Source organism: Quercus lobata, chromosome 11, assembly GCF_001633185.2.
Source record: "Quercus lobata isolate SW786 chromosome 11, ValleyOak3.0 Primary Assembly, whole genome shotgun sequence".
NCBI lineage: Eukaryota > Viridiplantae > Streptophyta > Magnoliopsida > Fagales > Fagaceae > Quercus > Quercus lobata.
In genome coordinates, this window is record NC_044914.1 from 17247527 (window position 1) to 17267103 (window position 19577).

At 35.7% G+C, this 19577-nt stretch overlaps 1 protein-coding gene across 1 annotated transcript; it reads right to left on the reverse strand.

The window, feature by feature from the left end:
* Window positions 1-1284: 1284 nt before the first annotated feature.
* LOC115966487 lies at window positions 1285-18532 on the reverse strand. Its single transcript, XM_031085717.1, has 10 exons — window positions 18298-18532; window positions 17966-18196; window positions 17184-17562; window positions 15126-15235; window positions 14748-14872; window positions 13230-13294; window positions 4445-4557; window positions 4238-4373; window positions 4013-4144; window positions 1285-1293 (listed from the first exon to the last, which is right to left on the reverse strand). The coding sequence occupies exons 1-10, from the start codon at window positions 18480-18482 to the stop codon at window positions 1285-1287; spliced, it is 1485 nt and encodes a 494-aa protein (XP_030941577.1). The 5' UTR covers window positions 18483-18532.
* Between the last annotated feature and the right edge of the window lie 1045 nt (window positions 18533-19577).

Sequence of the window (19577 nt, forward strand, 5' to 3'; positions counted from 1 at the left end):
ATAAAATCGTGGTCGATATGGAACTTGGAAGATTCTTTCTCACAAATTGAAAGGTCATGGCCCTATATGTTTACATAGACAAAAACCCATGCACAAAAGGACAGATGGCCTCCCAAATTAAGTAAATCAGAGATGACAAGCATGTACTCTTCCACAGGTGACTCTCACAGCATTTTGGGGTTGTAGATAAGGAGTAGTTGGCTTAAGCCTTTACTTATAACCGTTTGTTGTGATGATAGTGGAATTTCGGGAGTGGTGACCTCAAAATCACCTAGTGGGGTTTTTGCCATGTTGGCTTTCCTCATTCATAAACATATCACCGTGTCAATTTATTTTCCGCTGCACTAAGTTTAATTGATGATTTGTTTGTGCTACCATGCGTTTGCATATTAATTTGATTAACTAATAAACTTGGCTAATCAATCAATTAATTAATCACAAGGAGTCAATACATTTTTGGACTATCAAATATTGGAAAAGAAAGGAAAACTATAACCTAATTTTCATCTAGTAATCTCAGAACAACTATATCAAGTTAATGACAAAAATAAATGGCAATAATATTTTTATGAGTTTCAATCTCTCCTTAATTTCTTTTTATTTTAAAACAAAAAAACAAAAAATTAGTCATTTTCTCTCTCTTGAAATCTTTTTCATCCACCTTAATAGGTATCTTGCATTAAGCACAACATGGTCCACAACTATATAGCTTTATAAGGATATTTATCTAACATTTTAGAATTATGTGAGCATATGTAACTTATCACAATAAAATCGTGGCTGATATGGAACTTGGAAGATTCTTTCTCACAAATTGAAAGGTCATGGCCCTATATGTTTACATAGACAAAAACCCATGCACAAAAGGATAGATGGCCTCCCAAATTAAGTAAATCAGAGATGACAAGTACGTACTCTTCCACAGGTGACTCTCATAGCATTTTGGGGGTGTAGATAAGGTGCAGTTGGCTTTAGCCTTTACTTGTAACCGTTTTTTGTGATAACAATAAAATTTCGGGAGTGGTGACATTAAAATCATCTGGTGGGGTTTTTGCCGTGTTGATTTTCCTCATTCGTAAATAAACCACCGTGTCAATTTATTTTCCCCTACACTTAATTTAATTGGTGATTTGTTTGTGCTACCATGCGTTTGCATATTAATTTGATTAATTAATAAACTTGGCTAATTAATTAATTAATTCATCACAAGAAGTCAATATGTTTTTGGCCTATCAAATATTGGAAAAGAAAGGAATACTATAACGTAATTTTCATCTAGTAATCTCAGAAAAACTGTATCAAGTTAACGAAAAAGTTAAATGTCAATAATATTCTTATGAGTTTCAATCTCACCTTAATTTCTTTTTCTTTTAAAACAGAAAAACAAAAATTTAGTCATTTTCTCTCTCTTGAAATATTTTTCATTCACCTTAATAGGTATCTTGCATTAACCACAGCATGGTCCACAACTATAAAGCTTTATAATGATATTTATCTAACATTTTAGAATTATGTGAGCATATGTAACTTATTGCAACAAAATTGTGGTCAATATGGAACTTGGAAGATTTTTTCTCACAAATTGAAAGGTCATGGCCCTATATGTGTACATAGACAAAAACCCATGCACAAAAGGACAGATGGCCTCCCAAATTAAGTAAATCAGAGATGACAAGTATGTACACTTCCACAAGTGACTCTCACAGCAGTTTTGGGCTGTAGATAAGGAGTAGTTGGCTTAAGCCTTTACTTGTAACCGTTTGTTGTGATGATAGTGGAATTTCGGGAGTGGTGACCTTAAAATCACCTAGTGGGGTTTTTGCCATGTTGGTTTTCCTCATTCGTAAACATATCACCGTGTCAATTTATTTTCCGCTGCACTGAGTTTAATTGGTGATTTGTTTGTGCTACCATGCGTTTGCATATTAATTTGATTAACTAATAAACTTGGCTAATCAATCAATTAATTCATCACAAGGAGTCAATACGTTTTTGGCCTATCAAGTATTGGAAAAGAAAGGAAAACTATAACCTAATTTTCATCTAGTAATCTCAGAACAACTATATCAAGTTAATGAAAAAAATAAATGGCAATAATATTTTTATGAGTTTGAATCTCTCCTTAATTTCTTTTTCTTTTAAAACAAAAAAACAAAAAATTAGTCATTTTCTCTCTCTTGAAGTCTTTTTCATCCACCTTAATAGATATCTTGCATTAAGCACAACATGGTCCACAACAATAAAGCTTTATAAGGATATTTATCTAACATTTAAAAATTATGTGAGCATATGTAACTTATTTCAATAAAATTGTGGTCGATATGGAACTTGGAAGATTCTTTCTCACAAGTTGAAAGATCATGGCCCTATATGTTTACATAGGCAAAAACCCATGCACAAAAGGACAGATGGCCTCCCAAATTAAGTAAATTAGAGATGACAAGTATGTACTCTTCCACAGGTGACTCTCACAGCATTTTGGGGGTGTGGATAAGGTGCAGTTGGCTTAAGCCTTTACTTGTAACCGGTTGTTATGATAACAATAAAATTTCGGGAGTGATGACCTTAAAATTACCTGTTGGGGGTTTTTGCCGTGTTGATTTTCCTCATTCGTAAACAAATCACCGTGTCAATTTATTTTCCGCTACACTTAGTTTAATTGGTGATTTGTTTGTGCTATCAAGCGTTTGCGTATTAATTTGATTAATTAATAAACTTGGCTAATTAATCAATTAATTTATCACAAGAAGTCAGTATGTTTTTGGCCTATCAAATACTAGAAAAGAAAGGAATATATGTGCGAAATTATGAATATAAAATTATTAAATATATAATATATATTTAGAATATATATATATATATATATATATATATATAAATGCCCTACAATTGATTTAAAAAAAAATTTATTAAATATAAAATATATTTTAAATATATATTAAATATGGGTGGGTTGTGTCGAGTTTTGTGAGTTTGTAATTTTATGACCCAAACCCAACCCGACCTTTTATAAAATTTTTTTTTGTAACCCAACCCAACCCAACCCACCAAGCCTTAAAAACCAACCCAACCCGGTGGGTCAGGTTGGGTTGGGTCGGGTTTGGCGGGTCGGTGGGTTTTCTGTACACCCCTACATGGGCCCATTGTACTATTTCAGCTACCTTTTACCTTTATCTATCGTACTTCAGCAAAAAGTTTTTAATTTTAACTAAATAAGTTGTTCCAAACAAACACTAGGTAGAAGAAGACGCGAGAGACTGAGAGGAACTGAATATCGAGTGAGGGACTTGTGATGTTTTAAGAGATTAAAATGGGGGCAATTCAGTCTTTTGCCATTGTAGCTCTCGCGGTACTTGCATGTGAGTCTAAACACCTCCTAAATTATCTGCTAACTAAACAATGAGATGTAAATTGTGTAGGCATAATAATTTAGGGAAGAAATTTATCAAAGTTGATGCAACCATCTCACACCTTTGGCACTATTTGTGGGCCCATTATACTATTTCAACTACTTTTTAGCTTTATCTGCTATACTTTTAGCAAAAACTTTTTAATTTCAATTAAATAAACTGTTCCGAACACACACTAGGTAGAAGAAGATGCGAGAGACTGAGAGGAACTAAATATCGAGTGAGGGACTTGTGATGTTTTAAGAGATTAAAATGGGGGCAATTCAGTCTTTTGCCATTGTAGCTCTCGTGGTACTTGCACGTGAGTCTAAATACCTTCTAAGTTATCCGCTAACTAAACAGTGGGATGTAAATTGTGTAGGCATAATACTTTAGGGAAGAAATTTATCAAAGTTGATGCAACCATCGCGCACCTTTGGTGCGATGGTCACTCTACAAATATAAGTATTTGTGGGATATGGATAATAAGGGTTAGGATTCAATTTTTCAAGAGAAAAATTCACACACATTTAAAACATTTAAATAATTTCATTTTATAGATTGACGAATAAATTGGTATAATTAAGAAAGACAGGACACTGCACCAATAAAGTAGGACTTACCGATAACTTATGCCAACGATTTGGCAAAATCATAAGGGATTCTGCTACACTTTTCCCACAATCTTTGATGTTTTTAGGATTGCCTAGCAATGACTTGAATTCTTCATTCCTAGGAACACTTTCAAGTAAATTCTGCAAAGTCAATATATACAATGATAAGACAAATGCTAGATAGGTACACTAGAAAAGAGGACAGTTAGGAATAGAATTTCGATGGTAGCATACACTGTGTTTCTTTAGACTTTTCAAGTCTGGATGGGCCTTTAATAAGCTTCTATAGGCAGTTTCAAACATTCCTTTTACATCACCATCAGCATTCAGAGCATAATTGTCTAGAAAAAGTGCTATGAACTTTAAAAACCTGAAATATTTTATAGATATTATTAGTGTTATATGAGCGTGTATAGGCAAAAAGCAATTTACCATAGTTACCTCATTAAAAAATTGATGCAATTTGTAGAGGTGCTGCAAACATAGTCATCTTTGAATATCCACTCCAATTTTCTGTATTTGGATTGATCTTGTAGAAACTTTGATTCCACTGTCTGCAATAAGGAAGAACACTAATACTCAACTCTTTCAATGGTGAATGAAAGGATCAATTTTGTTTAGTGGAGTTCCACCGGTGGTTGACTGGATTGTTCATTTATATTCTATCAATGGCATTTTGCTAGAGCTGATCTAATTAATGTAGGATATGACTGGTAACAAAAATAACAGATGAGTATGCTTCACGGAAGGTTTTGAGTTTTGAAAGTTCAAAAACGTGTATAAACACCTTTGAACGTTTAGACCCCCAAATTATAACTTAACCAATTCAAGCAATATCTCAAACAACTAGTGTGCGGAAACTTAATATATGCTATAATATGAAATTGGTTAAAAACTATCTAAGCCAACACAAAATAAAATCCACAGCAGATAATAAAAAGGCAAAGATAGAGAGGAAGGAAGATGCAAACACAAAGACAACACGCGATGTGTTATCGAAGAGGAAACCGAAGCCCTCGGCGTAAAACCTCTCCGCCGCCCTCCAAGCGGTAAACAATCCACTAGAAAATACAGTTGGGATACATGGACAGCAATAAACCCTCCAAGCCTAATCTACCCAGTGCACCTAAGCCCTCCAAGCTTCTTGCTCCAACGAGGTTGCGCCGAACCTTTTTCTTTTCTAGCTTCTCGGATTCCGCTACTAGACCGTAGCATCAACCAATGAAGATTGGTTCCTTCCTAACTGCTTCCCAGAAATCCAAACAGCTGTGTCACAGTGATGATGATGGTAAGAACCAGGTTTGGTATAATACCTCTCAAGGATTTAACAATGGAGAGGAAAAGAGTTGAGGAATTTGAAGAGACTCTAAGATATAGATTGTGGGTGAATCAATCTTGTTTTTCTTTAGGGTTTCTCTCTCAAAATTCTCTCTGGAAGCTGTCCTTCAATCGTGGGTAAAAGGGGTATTTATACTGGAGTGGGAGAGGAATGTGAAACGTCAGGTTTTACAAAACAGGGGTGGCTCGCGGCTTGACCTCACGGCTTGACCAAGTCGCGAGATAACCGTATGGCCAGTTGTCCTGTTTTATCCTATAGTGCTCCAGCTTGCATGACTGTTCATCTTCCAGCATGCTTGGCACGTGTGCTGCGTTTGGCGGCTTGCAGCCGCGAGTCACCAGCGAGTCCCAGCCGCGAGTCTCTGTTTTCTTGTACACTCTTGAGCAATCTTTACTCTATCTCACTCACTACCCTTACATCAAACCCACCTAAATATAGGGTTACTAAATGCTGAATTACAAGCAAATTTGGCATGGAATAAAGCCAATTAGATGGTTGAATAAATTCAACCTTACAATCTCCCCCTTTGGCTATTCCGTGACAAAACCCTAAAACAGACTCTAGACTTAACATGTAAGTTAGGAACAGTTGAACAAAACTCACTCACACCTAACTCTAGAAGCTGTGAAGCACTTGAATCATACGAACAAAATACTCCTGAAACACAACAATACACCATGATCATTGTAAAGTAGAAAATCGTAAAATGCATATGAAACAGGCAATATGTGATCAAGCAAAAAATGGAGTTAGGAAACAAACTATGGCTTGATCAACCAAGTGAACACCACAAGGTAGTGATCATAGTGCTCATTCACACTTGGAATGAACACAAGGACATACAAGTTAACAAGCACAAGGCAAGACACTTGTATGTTCAACACTCAACCAATGCATACTACACAAGGTATATGCATCTAGGAACAATCCCACAAGGGCACAAGAGTGACAGTACATAAACCAAAATGCAAGACATTTAGATTAAAGTACTGATTTCAACATAGCATAAAGGTTGCAATAAGCAAGGTACATACCATAAAGCCTACAAACTATGCATAAAACATTAACCCTAAAAGCTTACAAAAGCACATGAGTACAAACATAAAACATCCTGAAAAACATCATCAAAATATATTAAAGTTTAAACCAAGAGTATAGGATAAGAGTTAAAAACAACTATACATTAAACCCATAAAAATACAAAATACCCAAAACATAAGCATATATAAACAAAGTTTCTGATTTTGATAACTTTGACAACTCCCCCTCAACACATTACTCCCCCTTAAGATTTGCTTTTCTGCTTTTCATCATTAATGACATCTCCCCCTTTTTGATCGGAATGGCCAAAGGGTCACTGTTCATGCTGAGTGGTGAAGCTGTCAAGTTTTGCAGACAATACATCAATCTGGTCCTGCATGGCTCTCATCCTGTCAGAGTGCTCAGTCTGGACTTCTCTGATCCCATCAAATCGTTCCAGAATGATTTGGAAAGCATCTGGAGGTGTATCTGAAGAAGTTGATGCTCTAGACCTTTTGCCACTCCTTCTGGGTGTTGAGGTTGATGCATGCCCTACTGCCTCTACTTCAGTCTCCATTGGGACACCCTCTCCTTCATCACCTTCATCTTCTTCTCCTGGAAGCCTAACACTTATCCTTTTGCAGGTAAGCTTGTTAATTGCAAAGGGTGTGGACATGGGACTGATGTCTTGAGGGATTGGAACACCCTTCCTTCTAAAAATCCTCATTAGCAAACTAGGAAAGATCAATTTTGGCCTAGAGGTTGTCCTTGTCTCATCCACAATGGTGTCATATATGTGGGAACTTATGTCTATGAAATTCTTTTCTTTGAGATCCATCAGAAAAACTGCTCTAGCACAATTGATTGTAGTCAATTTCTTAATGGGATAGAGGTTAAACATCATGATTATTGTTAGACACCTCATGTCCACTGGAAAGGCAGTGGTATTCAAACATTTCCCTTCTCTTTGCCCACCTATCATTTGTTGAACTGTTTCAATAGAAACACTCCTATCCTTGTAATTGATAAATTCCTCATCTTCTAATCCTTCAAGCCCTAGTACATCATCTATGACATGTGCATCCAAAATGAATTCTTTACCTCTAACCCAGCAACTTAACTCATTCTCCTTTATCACAACATTTGAGTAAAATTCCCTAATCAGGGGTTCACACACAACAGGGAAATCACTCAGAAGTTTTTCCCATCCTCTTCCTTCAAAACAGCTGGGGATAAAGGTTTGTCTTAAGTCCTCAAAATCTACAAATCTTTCTTGAATAATTCCTGTATTCAAGAAGTTATCCTTGTATCTCTCAAAGTGATGAACTGACCTAAACAGTTTAGAATCCATTTTCAATCTTTTGTCAGCCTTCTTTGCAGTAGATTTCTTCTTCGGAGGTGAGGGAGCCATCTGTGAACAATCAGAAGAGGCCACAATAGCATAGAACAATATATGTGCAGAACTAGTCAGTACCATGTAATTAACAAAGAGATATCATCCATATAAATGAACTTTGAACACTTAAACAACAAGCTACTTAGATCAATCACATGGATAAACCAAGCCTAAGATAGGAAACACATGAACAACATGGAGAAACTATTCTAAAGGCAGATATATGTCACTGAGACATATAATGGAAAAATGATATGACACACAATCAGTATTTTGAAACTAACAGAAGCTCCCAACAGATTAACACAATAGAACAAGCACATTCAGCACAGTAAAACACACAACATCCAACGGAACATTTTGAAACAACACAACAGCTCAAGATCAGATAAAATAAAAGACACACTAAGCTAAGCACAGGATGAAGACCAAAAAGGAAACAACCATCATCAATACAAACTTTAGCAACAGCATCCGCAAGCTAAGCATGAACAAAGAACAATAACCAAAACACAAACCCATTTCTAAATCAAGAACATATGCGAAAGATCTAAGGGAAAAATACAAAATCAAGTAGAAATGAGTTCAAAATTGAAAACCCATACCTGAGACTTGAAGAATTCGAGCAGAAAGTATGCAACAATGGAGAATGGAAATGGGAGCATGGAGTGTTTGGGAAGGAGATAGTTTAGAGAGAAGATGAACAGTCACAAAATTTCGAGGGAAAACTGAAAAAGATTTAAAAACTGCTCCTGTTTCTGCCAAACACGCGTTTTTCGCGACTTGATTAAGTCGCCACACAGTCGCCAGTTCAAGCCGCCAAAACACTCAAGTACAAAAATTTGAAAAATTTTTCTAAGTGTTTTTCGCGATTGGAAGGTCTACCCGCGAGTGAGTCGCGAGCTGAGCCGCGAAAATCTCTGAGTAACCCTCGCAACTGGACCTTCCACTCGTGAACAAGTCGCCAAAAATGACCCGCGAAGATGCGACTGAGGCTCGCGACTTGACATACCCGCGACTGAGCCGCCAGAACAGGGCAAAACTGGATTTTTGAAATTTTCAAATTTTTCAAACAAAATACTTTCCAAAAAACACCTAAAACACTCAAATATCTTTTTGTGCTTGATTTAACAAAGATTGAGCATGTGAAAACACATTTCATCAAGTACAATCACACAAATGAATATGACATTTATTGAACATAAACTTGTGTGTTGTGTGTGGATATCAACAATGAGATAGTCCTTAGTCTAATGTGAAACTTCAATGATCAATTCAACCAAGACATACACAATTCACACTAGATCATGTGACCCATCTCAATTATAGAAATATGTATATATGACCTCCCACAAAACTTGATAACATAACTTGGAGCTTTACATTTGACTCCACTTTTAATCATAACATTTGATCTTTTTGATCTTTTGAGGCAATCACCTCTCATTGTGAGAGTGATATTTGATATTTCACTTTAATGAACAAGCCTTTGGCCTTTTTGAAGAAACATTCACTTTAATATAAGGTCTCTTACCCTTTTTCCTAGTCAAATACTAGAATGTGCGACAGGCTTTTGCAGCTCAATATCTCTTTTCATTTGGAGATTTACATTTGGTGAGCTCTTTTAGCAAAACAAAAATAAAGAATGGGAAGATATATAGACACAAGTCTATGTATGTCTCAAGATCAACATAACCATTCACTAATCATTCATGACAAGTTTGAAGATCTATTTACAACAATCACATAGATTTCAAGATTTTTCCCACAGTGATATGAGTGCATGAAAACAAGCAATGCTCGAAAATGCACAAAACCATTAGCACAAAGGTACAAGGCAAAACAAGTTTTGAGACAAAAACTCAACAATGTCAATCAAGCTTTTTGATTTTCTAATTTTTTTTATGTGATTTTTGGATTTTTGACACAAGAAATAAAGAGATTGATAAGACAAAATTAAAAATATGCACAAGTAGACAAGCAAACAACCAACAGCAAAAACAGCAAGCAAAACAAACAAACATTGTTACAAAGCATAGAAAGTATTAATGCATGGACATGTTGTAATGCTTATGCATAAGTACCTTTTTTCACCCACACGTCACTTGCGTTTGGGGTGATTTCCTTATAGGATTGGGTACGGGAGTTAGGACTTTCAAACTTTCGTGAGAAGCTTTCCAAGCAGTTGGTGAATGCACCAATCATCTTCATCACGTTCATCATTCCGGGATCACCATTCTGATCTCTAGATTGATCACCTGCCCAAATTCTTCTATCATTTCTAGGTCCTCCTAACCTTTGAGGAGTTGCATTATTCTTTGCTCTCAGCTTTTGGCAATTAGGTCGAGTATGCCCTTGAAGTCCGCAATAATGACACATATAAGTTGCTCTAGGACCTCTTTGTGGTTGTGGGCGTGACTTGGCACGAGATTCAGACTTGCCCACAGATTGATTACGAGGATTTAGCATCCGTTGGTTCACCACATTCTTCTTCTCCTCCACCTCGAGCTTCTCACCAGTAAGGTCAGCTACAACTAGATTTTTGGCCTTTACAAACTTCACTTCTTTAGTGATATTTCCAGATGAACTACTTCCTCTGGTATATCCCAATCCGGATTTATCTGAAAAGCTCTTTTGAGATGAGATAACATCATCTAGTTTTTTGGTGGTGATCCTCTCTATTTTAGCATTTGCTTGCACAACCTCATTCTCAAGAAATCTTATCTTTGTGTAAGCTTCGGACAACTCACCATTCAGTGTTTCTATCTCACATTTGGCCTCCCTATATCGGATTAGGAGACTTTTGTAATCCTCCTCAGCCTTCTTCATTTTTCTCATAGCAGCCTTGGCCACCCTTGTATACTCACCCGACTTCTCCAAGAGTGAGTTATAATTCTCTTGAAGATTTGCTGTGCTTTCATCTTCTTTAGCATTTGATTCTTCAACAATTCCTAGTGATTAATCATCACTATGTTCTCCAAGGTCTCGTACAAGCATATTCAACTCATCTGAAGACTCAACATGAGCTATAGTCATAAAAGCCGAATAATTCCCCTCTCCATCACAGCTCTCTTCAGATTCTGAGTCAGACGAATCCGAGTCACTCAAAGTCGTGGCATACACTTTACCTTTCGATTTCAAATAATTCGGACATTCCTTCTTAAAGTGTCCATGCCCGTTACATTCGAAACAAGTGACACCTTGTGTAGGTTGGGATTCTTTTCCATCTTTCTTTCTGAATTCCCTTTTCTCCCTTCCAGAACTTTGGAATTTTCTGTTATCATCAAATTTGCCATTATTTTTGAATTTCAAGAACTTTCTGAAATTTTTGACAAGGTAAGCAACATCTTTGTCAACCATATCTTCTGCCGATGAGTCTTGATCTTCCACCTTCTCATTGATGGTCTTTAGAGCAAGAGATTTACTCTTCCGTTGATTGGACAACGACATCTCATAAGTCTACAGAGAACCAACCAGCTCCTGTACTTTGATGTCATCAAGGTCCTTGCTCTCTTCAATTGCTGTCACTTTAGCACGAAAACTTTCCGACAATGATCGAAGGATCTTCCTTATAATCTTTGAGTCCTTCGTTTTCTCCCCCAAGTTGAACTTGCTGACAACCACCTCATTTAGCTTCCCATAGAAAGAGTCAAAAGACTCATCCTCACTCATTTTGAGCTCCTCAAACCGAGTGGTCAGCATTTGTAACTTGGTGTTTTTCACTTTCTTCGTGCCTTCATAGGTGGTTTCCAAAATCTCCCATGCTTCTATGGCAACGGTAATATAAGAAATCCTGTGAAATTCATCTGGAGACACACCACAGAAAATAGCATTGAGTGCTTTACTGTTAGCATAAGATGCAGCAAGTGCTGCCTTATCCCATGTGGATTTGGCTTCCTCAGGTCTGGTCCAACCAATCTCAACAGCATCCCAAACAAATTCATCAATAGAACACAGAAAAGTTCTCATGCGAACCTTCCAAAAAGCATAATTACTACCATCAAAATATGGAGGTGCATTTAGGGATTGAGACCTATCCATCTCAAAAGGGAGTCAAGGATCACACAATGTTAATGAAACCAATAGCAGTGTACCTACTCTGATACCAATTGAAAGTTCAAAAACGTGTATAAACACCTTTGAACGTTTAGAGCTCCAAATTACAACTTAACCAATTCAAGCAATATGTCAAACAACTAGTGTGCGGAAACTTAGCATATACTATAATATGAAATTGGTTAAAAATTATCTAAGCCAACACAAAATAAAATCCACAGCAGATAATAAAAAGGCAAAGATAGAGAGGAAGGAAGATGCAAACACAAAGACAACACGCGATGTGTTATCGAAGAGGAAACCAAAGCCCTCGGCGTAAAACCTCTCCGCCGCCCTCCAAGCAGTAAACAATTCACTAGAAAATACAGTTGGGATACATGGACAGCAATAGACCCTCCAAGCTTCTTGCTCCAACGAGGTTGCGCCAAACCTTTTTCTTTTCTAGCTTCCCGGATTCCGCTATTAGACCGTAGCATCAACCAATGAAGATTGGTTCCTTCCTAACTGCTTCCCAGAAATCCAAACAACTGTCTCACAGTGATGATGATGGTGAGAACCAGGTTTGGTATAATGCCTCTCAAGGATTTAACAATGGAGAGGAAGAGAGTTGAGGAATTTGAAGAGACTCTAAGGTATAGATTGTGGGTGAATCAATCTTATTTTTCTTTAGGGTTTCTCTCTCCAAATTCTCTCTAGAAGCTGTCCTTCAATCGTGGGTAAAAGGGGTATTTATACTGGAGTGGGAGAGGAATGTAAAACGTCAGGTTTTACAAAACAGGGGTGGCTCGTGGCTTGACCTTGCGGCTTGACCAAGTCGCGAGATCCAGTCGCGAGATAACCGTATGGCCAGTTGTCCTGTTTTGTCCTGTAGTGCTCCAGCTTGCATGACTGTTCATCTTCCAGCATGCTTGGCACGTGTGCTGCGTTTGGCGGCTTGCAGCCGTGAGTCACCAGCGAGTCCCAGCCGCGAGTCTCTGTTTTCTTGCACACTCTTGAGCAATCTTCACTCTATCTCACTCACTACCCTTACATCAAACCCACCTAAATACAGGGTTACTAAATGCTGAATTACAAGCAAATTTGGCACGGAATAAAGCCAATTAGATGGTTGAATAAATTCAACCTTACAAGTTTGATACAAGAAGAAATTAATAGAATACTTTTGGAATAAGAAATAATAGGATGTATTTGGCATGATATGGTTTGATGCTTCTCATAGGGCCAAGGTGGACCAATCATATGCTTGACAAATTGCTATGCAAAATGAGTTGGCCATATGAACAAGAACAACGTAATATAAGACTTTTCAGTAAAGTGCATTCAGTGCAATTTGTCCACATAACATCACATTATTGATTTTTGGCTTAAATCTAGATCCATAATTTGAGCTTCAATAGTCAATGGGATGAACTTACAAGAATTTGGTCCTTGATCATGGTCACAAGACTTGAAATGGCTTCACTTTTATCAGCCTTCATATCTGTCACATGGATAAAGATAGAGTTTGAATCAATGCAACCTCAACCTCAAGGAATTTGTAAGGTTGAATTTATTCAATCATATGTTGGCTTTATTCCGTACCAAATTTGCTTATAATTTAGCAATTAGATACCCTGTATTTAGGTGTGAATTATGTAAGGGTAGTGTGTGAGAGAGTATGAAGAAAACTCAAGATGTGTGCAATTCAAAGGAGTCTCGCAACTAGCTCACGACTGGCAAGTCGCCAGAATGACACACGTGTGAAGTATGCAGGGAGAGCTAAAGGGTCACGACAATTGGAGAATTACAGGACAAAACTTCCAATCTAGCCAGGCAGTTAGCTTATGACTCAAACTCGCCACTCGTTCCAGTCCCGAGCTCGAGTCGCTAGAATGCCCTATCTGGTTAAAAATAACTTTTCGCATTCTTCATACACACCACTATAAATACCCTTATACCCACGAAATGTAGAGAGCTTCCAAAGAGATTTTGAGAGAGAAACCTTAGAGAAAAACAAAATTGACTCGTCCACAATCTTCATCCTTTGATTCTTCAAATTCCTCTACTCTCACTCTTTCCATTGACATATTCTTGAGAGGTACACTTAGCTAAATCCTTATCTCACCATACCCATATCATGAGGAGGTATTTTGGTACTTAGGAAGTAGTTCAAAAGGGACCAATTCATTTGGTTGATGCAATGGGCTACTGCAGGATTCGGTAAGCTAGAGAAGATAAGGTTCGGCGTAACCCTGTTGGAGCAAGAAACTTTGAGAGCTTAAGTGCACTGGGTAGATTGGGTTTAGAGAGTCTTCTGCTATTCATGTATCCCAACTTTATTCTTTAGTGGATTATTGATCGCTTGGAGGGCGGCAGAGAGGTTTTTTGCCGAGTATTTCGGTTTCCTCTTTAATAACATATTGCAGTGTTATCTCTGTATTTGCATCTCTTTTTCCTTACTCTTTACCTTTTAATTACTGCTGTGGTTATGATTAATTTCGGTTTGGAGTGTTTTACCAATTTGGGTTTAGCTTATATTCATAATTCCGCACATATATTGTTTGTGTATAAGCTTGTGTTGGTATTTTTATATTTGAGGGTCTAAACGTTCATAGATATTTTACACACTATTTGAACTTTCAGAATTCTTACGCCAAAATGCATAGATATAGATAAAGTCTACTTCTTGCTTTTACTATTTGTCATATAAGTTCAAAGTTCAAACACCTGGTGAAGGAAGATTAATCAAGCAAACCATAATAAACTCAATCCTGTTTGTTTTCTATAATAACTTGTTACATAGCTTTGTCCTTCCTAATTTTGTCATTTTCCTAGTAGGCCATTTTGGGTTAGAAAGATTACTTAACTGTCATTGCATCTTTCTCACTTCAAAGAGGATGTATTACATGGCGCACACACATCACAAAGTATCATCAAGAGATGAACTACCATACCTATAAGAGAAAGAAATGATCTGCAAATTTTCAAGAAATGATCTGTTGCCAAATCATCTTTTTCCAGGATGCAAAGCTTCAAAGTAGCTCTCCAATGGCTGAGTAGATCTCCTCCATACTTCTCACTAATATATTAATATACAATTATCAATTAATTAGTACAAGAAAACAAATACTTTTTATTAAAGAATATCTCATAACTCAATCTGATGGATTTAACCCCTTACTAATTTTGTTCTTCCAACAGTGGGTACATTTATCTGTCTCCTAGGAAGGTATTCTTCAAGAGACCGTATATATTACAAAACACTTTGGATACACATATAAATCTATAAATATTGAATCATGTTTCTTACAATTAATTATGAGAACACTTACTTGTGTTGATCCCAAACATCTATTCCTTCATCAATTATAAGTGAGAACAATCTCATCCACAAATCTGGGAAGTAATCATTCAACTCTTTCTCAACTTGCTCACTAGTTTTCTATAACAATATAAACAAACTTCAATGTATATTATTTATTAGGTAAAAATGCAAAACTAACCCTCTAACTTTCAACTTTTTTCATTTTAGTCCTCTAACTTTTAGTTTTGTCATTTCAGTCCTCTAACTTTCAATGGTTGTCAATTCGGTACTCTGTTAAATCTCAGTTATCTACTGCCATTAAGTGAGCTAAAACGACGTCGTTTTGGCTTTTTTTTTTTTTTTTTTTTTTTTGTGTAATTAAAAAAAATTAAGAAAACTGTTATTAAAAAAAAAAAAAATCATTTTTTTCTCATTTTCTCTCTTAGCGGACTCTCTCTTGCTTTCTCATTCTCTATCTCTCTGTCTCACAGTGCCATGGTGCAAGGCCTCACCGCCGCCACCGACCTCCACCCACAACCTAATAACATTAATAGAGAAACAGAGAGAGAGAGACACAGAGTTTTCATCACTTACCTACCCCCTCCCCTCTTCTCTCTCTCTACTTGTCTGTTCTAGTTTTTTCTCCTACCTGAGACTTTGATTTCCCTTCCATCTCAAACTCCCTTTCTCTCTTTTTCTTTGTCTCCAAACCAATAACATAACCCATTTCTTCAAAAACCCTGTTTCATTGCTTTATTCTCATTTTGTTTATATCAATTTCTCTCTCAAAATTGAGAAAAAAAAAAAAGGAATTTTTGAATACTCATTTGGCCAGAAGCGAATCTTTCTCTCCCAGCAAAAGCGTAAGCTCATGAAAACAATGGCTTTAGCTGCTGTTGTTGGTTACTAAAACCTTAAACAAAAAAGGCAAAGCAAATTCTTTCTGATTATAAATGGGTAGGAAGAAAGGAATCCATCTGTTCAATGATAAACGGAATGGGTTTTTCTCTGTTTGTAATTTGGGTTCTCCAAGAATTTGGAATCTCCAAGATGGGTCTACTTACTTTCACCCAGACGGACTCTCGTTTCTTCCCCCAAAATTCGCAATTTAGGGCTGGGGTCAATACTACCTAGATTGTGAAGGAGATGATCATGGGAGTTTGGGTATGAAGTTTGGGTTTGAGATTATTTTCTTTGCTTTTAGATTTTGGTGGAGAGGGGGTATGAGACTTTGGGTTTCAGATTTTGGTGGAATGAGTGACGAAGAGAGAGAGGTGGAGGCCAACGGTGACAAGGAGGTTGTGGGTGGAGGCCAGCGGCGACAGTGAGGCCTTGCACCACGGCACTGTGAGATTAAGTGATAGAGAATGAGAAAGTGAGAGAGAGTCCGACGACAGAGAAAATGAGGGAAAAAAAAGAATTTTTTTTTAATTTTTTTATTTTAATAACAGTTTTCTTAATTTTTATAATTTTTTTAATTAAAAAAAGTCAAAATGGCGTCGTTTTAACTCACTTCATGGCAGTAAATAACTAAGGTTTAACGGAATACCAAATTGACAACAATTGAAAGTTAAAAGATTGAAATGACAATACTGAAAGTTAGAGGACTGAAATGAAAAAGACTGAAAGTTAGAGGGTCAATTTTACATTTTTGCCTATTTATTAAGTGATAAACACGCATTAAAAAATGATAAAAAAATATTATTACTAAATATAGTCTAAGTATAAATCATTCCTTTTTTATCGTTCTATTTCATTCCCTTATGAACTCCCAAACGAAACCTTATTGCAACCAAAAAAAGATTTGAAGGACTTCTCTCACTCTCACTGCCACATGTAATATTAATCTATCATATGGCTTGTACAAAAGAAATTGCTAAAAGAAAGTTAAAGGACAATCATATAATATGCATTTAGTTAATAATAATAAAAAATTTGAAGAACTTCTCTCACTCTCACTGCCACATGTAATATTAACCTACATATGACTGGTTCTACAATGAAATTGGTAAAAGAAAGTTAAAGGGTAATCAACTAATATGCATTTAATAAAAAAGAGAGAAGATAGATATATAAGAGTACATACACATTGCCCATCATCATTAATGTGTATTATGACATTTCGAGAGAAATAAATCTGGCTCGATGCATTATTTGAGTAACTTCTGTACTCGTACACCTTCTTATATGCTTGATCTTTCTCAGCTTTTGATGCTATGTAATTAACTAATTTAACTTTTCTCTTTTGGTAAATTTTGTACTCGTACACCACCTTATATTCTGGATCTTCCTCTAGTCTTTGCGCTTTGTTAACTTCTTCAGCTCTATATAGATCATCACATTTACCTTTCCAATCTGACGTCTTTTTCTCATAATTAAGCGACACAAGTGATAATACTGGGAATTGAAGTCTCTCTTGAGATGTCAACAGCATCGGATGATCTCTCAAATGAATAAGTTTGCACCTTTAAAAAGTAAAATGTAAAAATAATCAGAAAAGAAATTGACTTAGACATTGAAAACATAATTTTATATACATAAGAAAAACTATATGTTTCAACATAAAATATTTCCCTTCAAAAAAAGTTTTCAACTAAAATTTTATGAGGAAAATAAGTTATTCTCAAGTGGAAGAAGAGTTCTAGTTGATTTTGTTTGGTTGAAAAATTTTGCAACATGAAGATAAAAGATCACTATCTAAAAAAAATGCATTACCATTTTCTAAGATTTTATTGGTGTTTTTAATTAATCCTAAAAATGTTTTTGTTGACTATGATTTTCAGTGTACCAAATATTGAAAAATAAGAAAAATATTTTCAAGAAAATACTTTATACAAAGCCAAACGGGTAATGTAAATGAGTACTTACATTTGCATTGTTTTCAAATGAGAGTAGAAATCGATCAACTCCTTATTGTTAGGATCATTTCCCAATAAGTCTTCTAATAGATTTTGTAGTTGGTCCCTTAGCTTACTCACTCCAAGTTCATTTGAGATTCTCATCAATTTGGCACGACCATTAATAATAGCAATGTCTTGAATCTTTAGTTCTCCCATGTATCTTTGATTCACTAATTGAATAACACCAGCAATAAGGTCCCTTCAAACATGAAATTAAAAAAAAAAAAGTAATCAATAAATCATTATATCACGTGATAATTTTACAAAGATCATGAAAATAAATTATAAGCTATTTCATACCTTACAATGATCTTGTACTTTTCATCCAATTGATAACAAGACCAAATCCCAGTATTTTTCTTTTTAAATTGGTCTAACGTGGAATCTATTTTCTGCACCACTAGCCAGACGTTGGGTTTACTTATAACCATGAGGGGATAAACAAATTCACCAGTTCTAAGTCCTTGGAGAAGTCTTTTGCTCATTTGAGCTTTTTCAGTATTATCAAATTGAATAAATGATGCACAAACACCACTGAAGGAGCCAGGACAAACATCTCCACCAGAGTTTCAAATTTCGTACTCATGTGTTAGTGTACCTCTTTCCTGTAGTAAATAGAGAATAATACACAAATTTCAATTTATAATAGAAGCAAAGAAACAATTTAGGGAGGTGTAGTGAGCACAAGATAAGCTAATCAACTATCAATATGCATTTAAAGAATGATTTATTATGAATTTTTTTAGATTTGCATTTTGGTTCAATTAACATGATTAGAAATATAGATCAATATGATGGACAGTCATATGAAAGTGGTCTAAATTTGAGTTACAAACATGTGCATTTCCAAAAAAAACTTTAACAAGAGGAAGAAAAAACTACCATTTCATTTCAGGATTTTGATATATAGTAAGAATGAAAGTAAAATCACACACATGCGTATAAGAAGTCTAATTTAAGAATAAGAAAAAAGTGGGGGGACTGTGAAAATGTCAACTATAAAATATAAGATAATTCTCAAAGTTACCAAAAAAACAAAGTTAGTATTTTTGGAATTGAAGGGATATTTGTAATTGTATATAGTCCTACATTTAGGGGTAATTCATTTTTAGTACTTTTGTATTTTATTTGTATATGCTAGCAGTTATTGAAGCATCAGTTACAATAACTGTAATAGGAAAATCAAAATCAATCATATCAACAGGTAGTTGCAATATATGAAATCTACCTAAATAAATACTCCTTTTTTTTTTAAGCACACCCCATGTATTATATATATATATATATATATATATATATATCGTTTCCAACAAGATCATTATGTTAATCATACCCCATAAATTTTATTTGTAATTAATAGAGCATAAAAAGAAATCTTGCCATTTGGGGTTCTGTCAATGATCTCTTTGGTAAACCTGTCAAGCAAAAAAAGAAAAAAGAAAAAAAAAGAGTCAAGTTTTGTATAAAGCAAGTATAATTGAAGAGAAATAAAATAGTGATCGAAGCATGGAAAATGAGCCTGAGCTTACTGGAAACTCCGGCTGATAAAGGTCTCGGACACGTCGGCAATGGTGGAAATA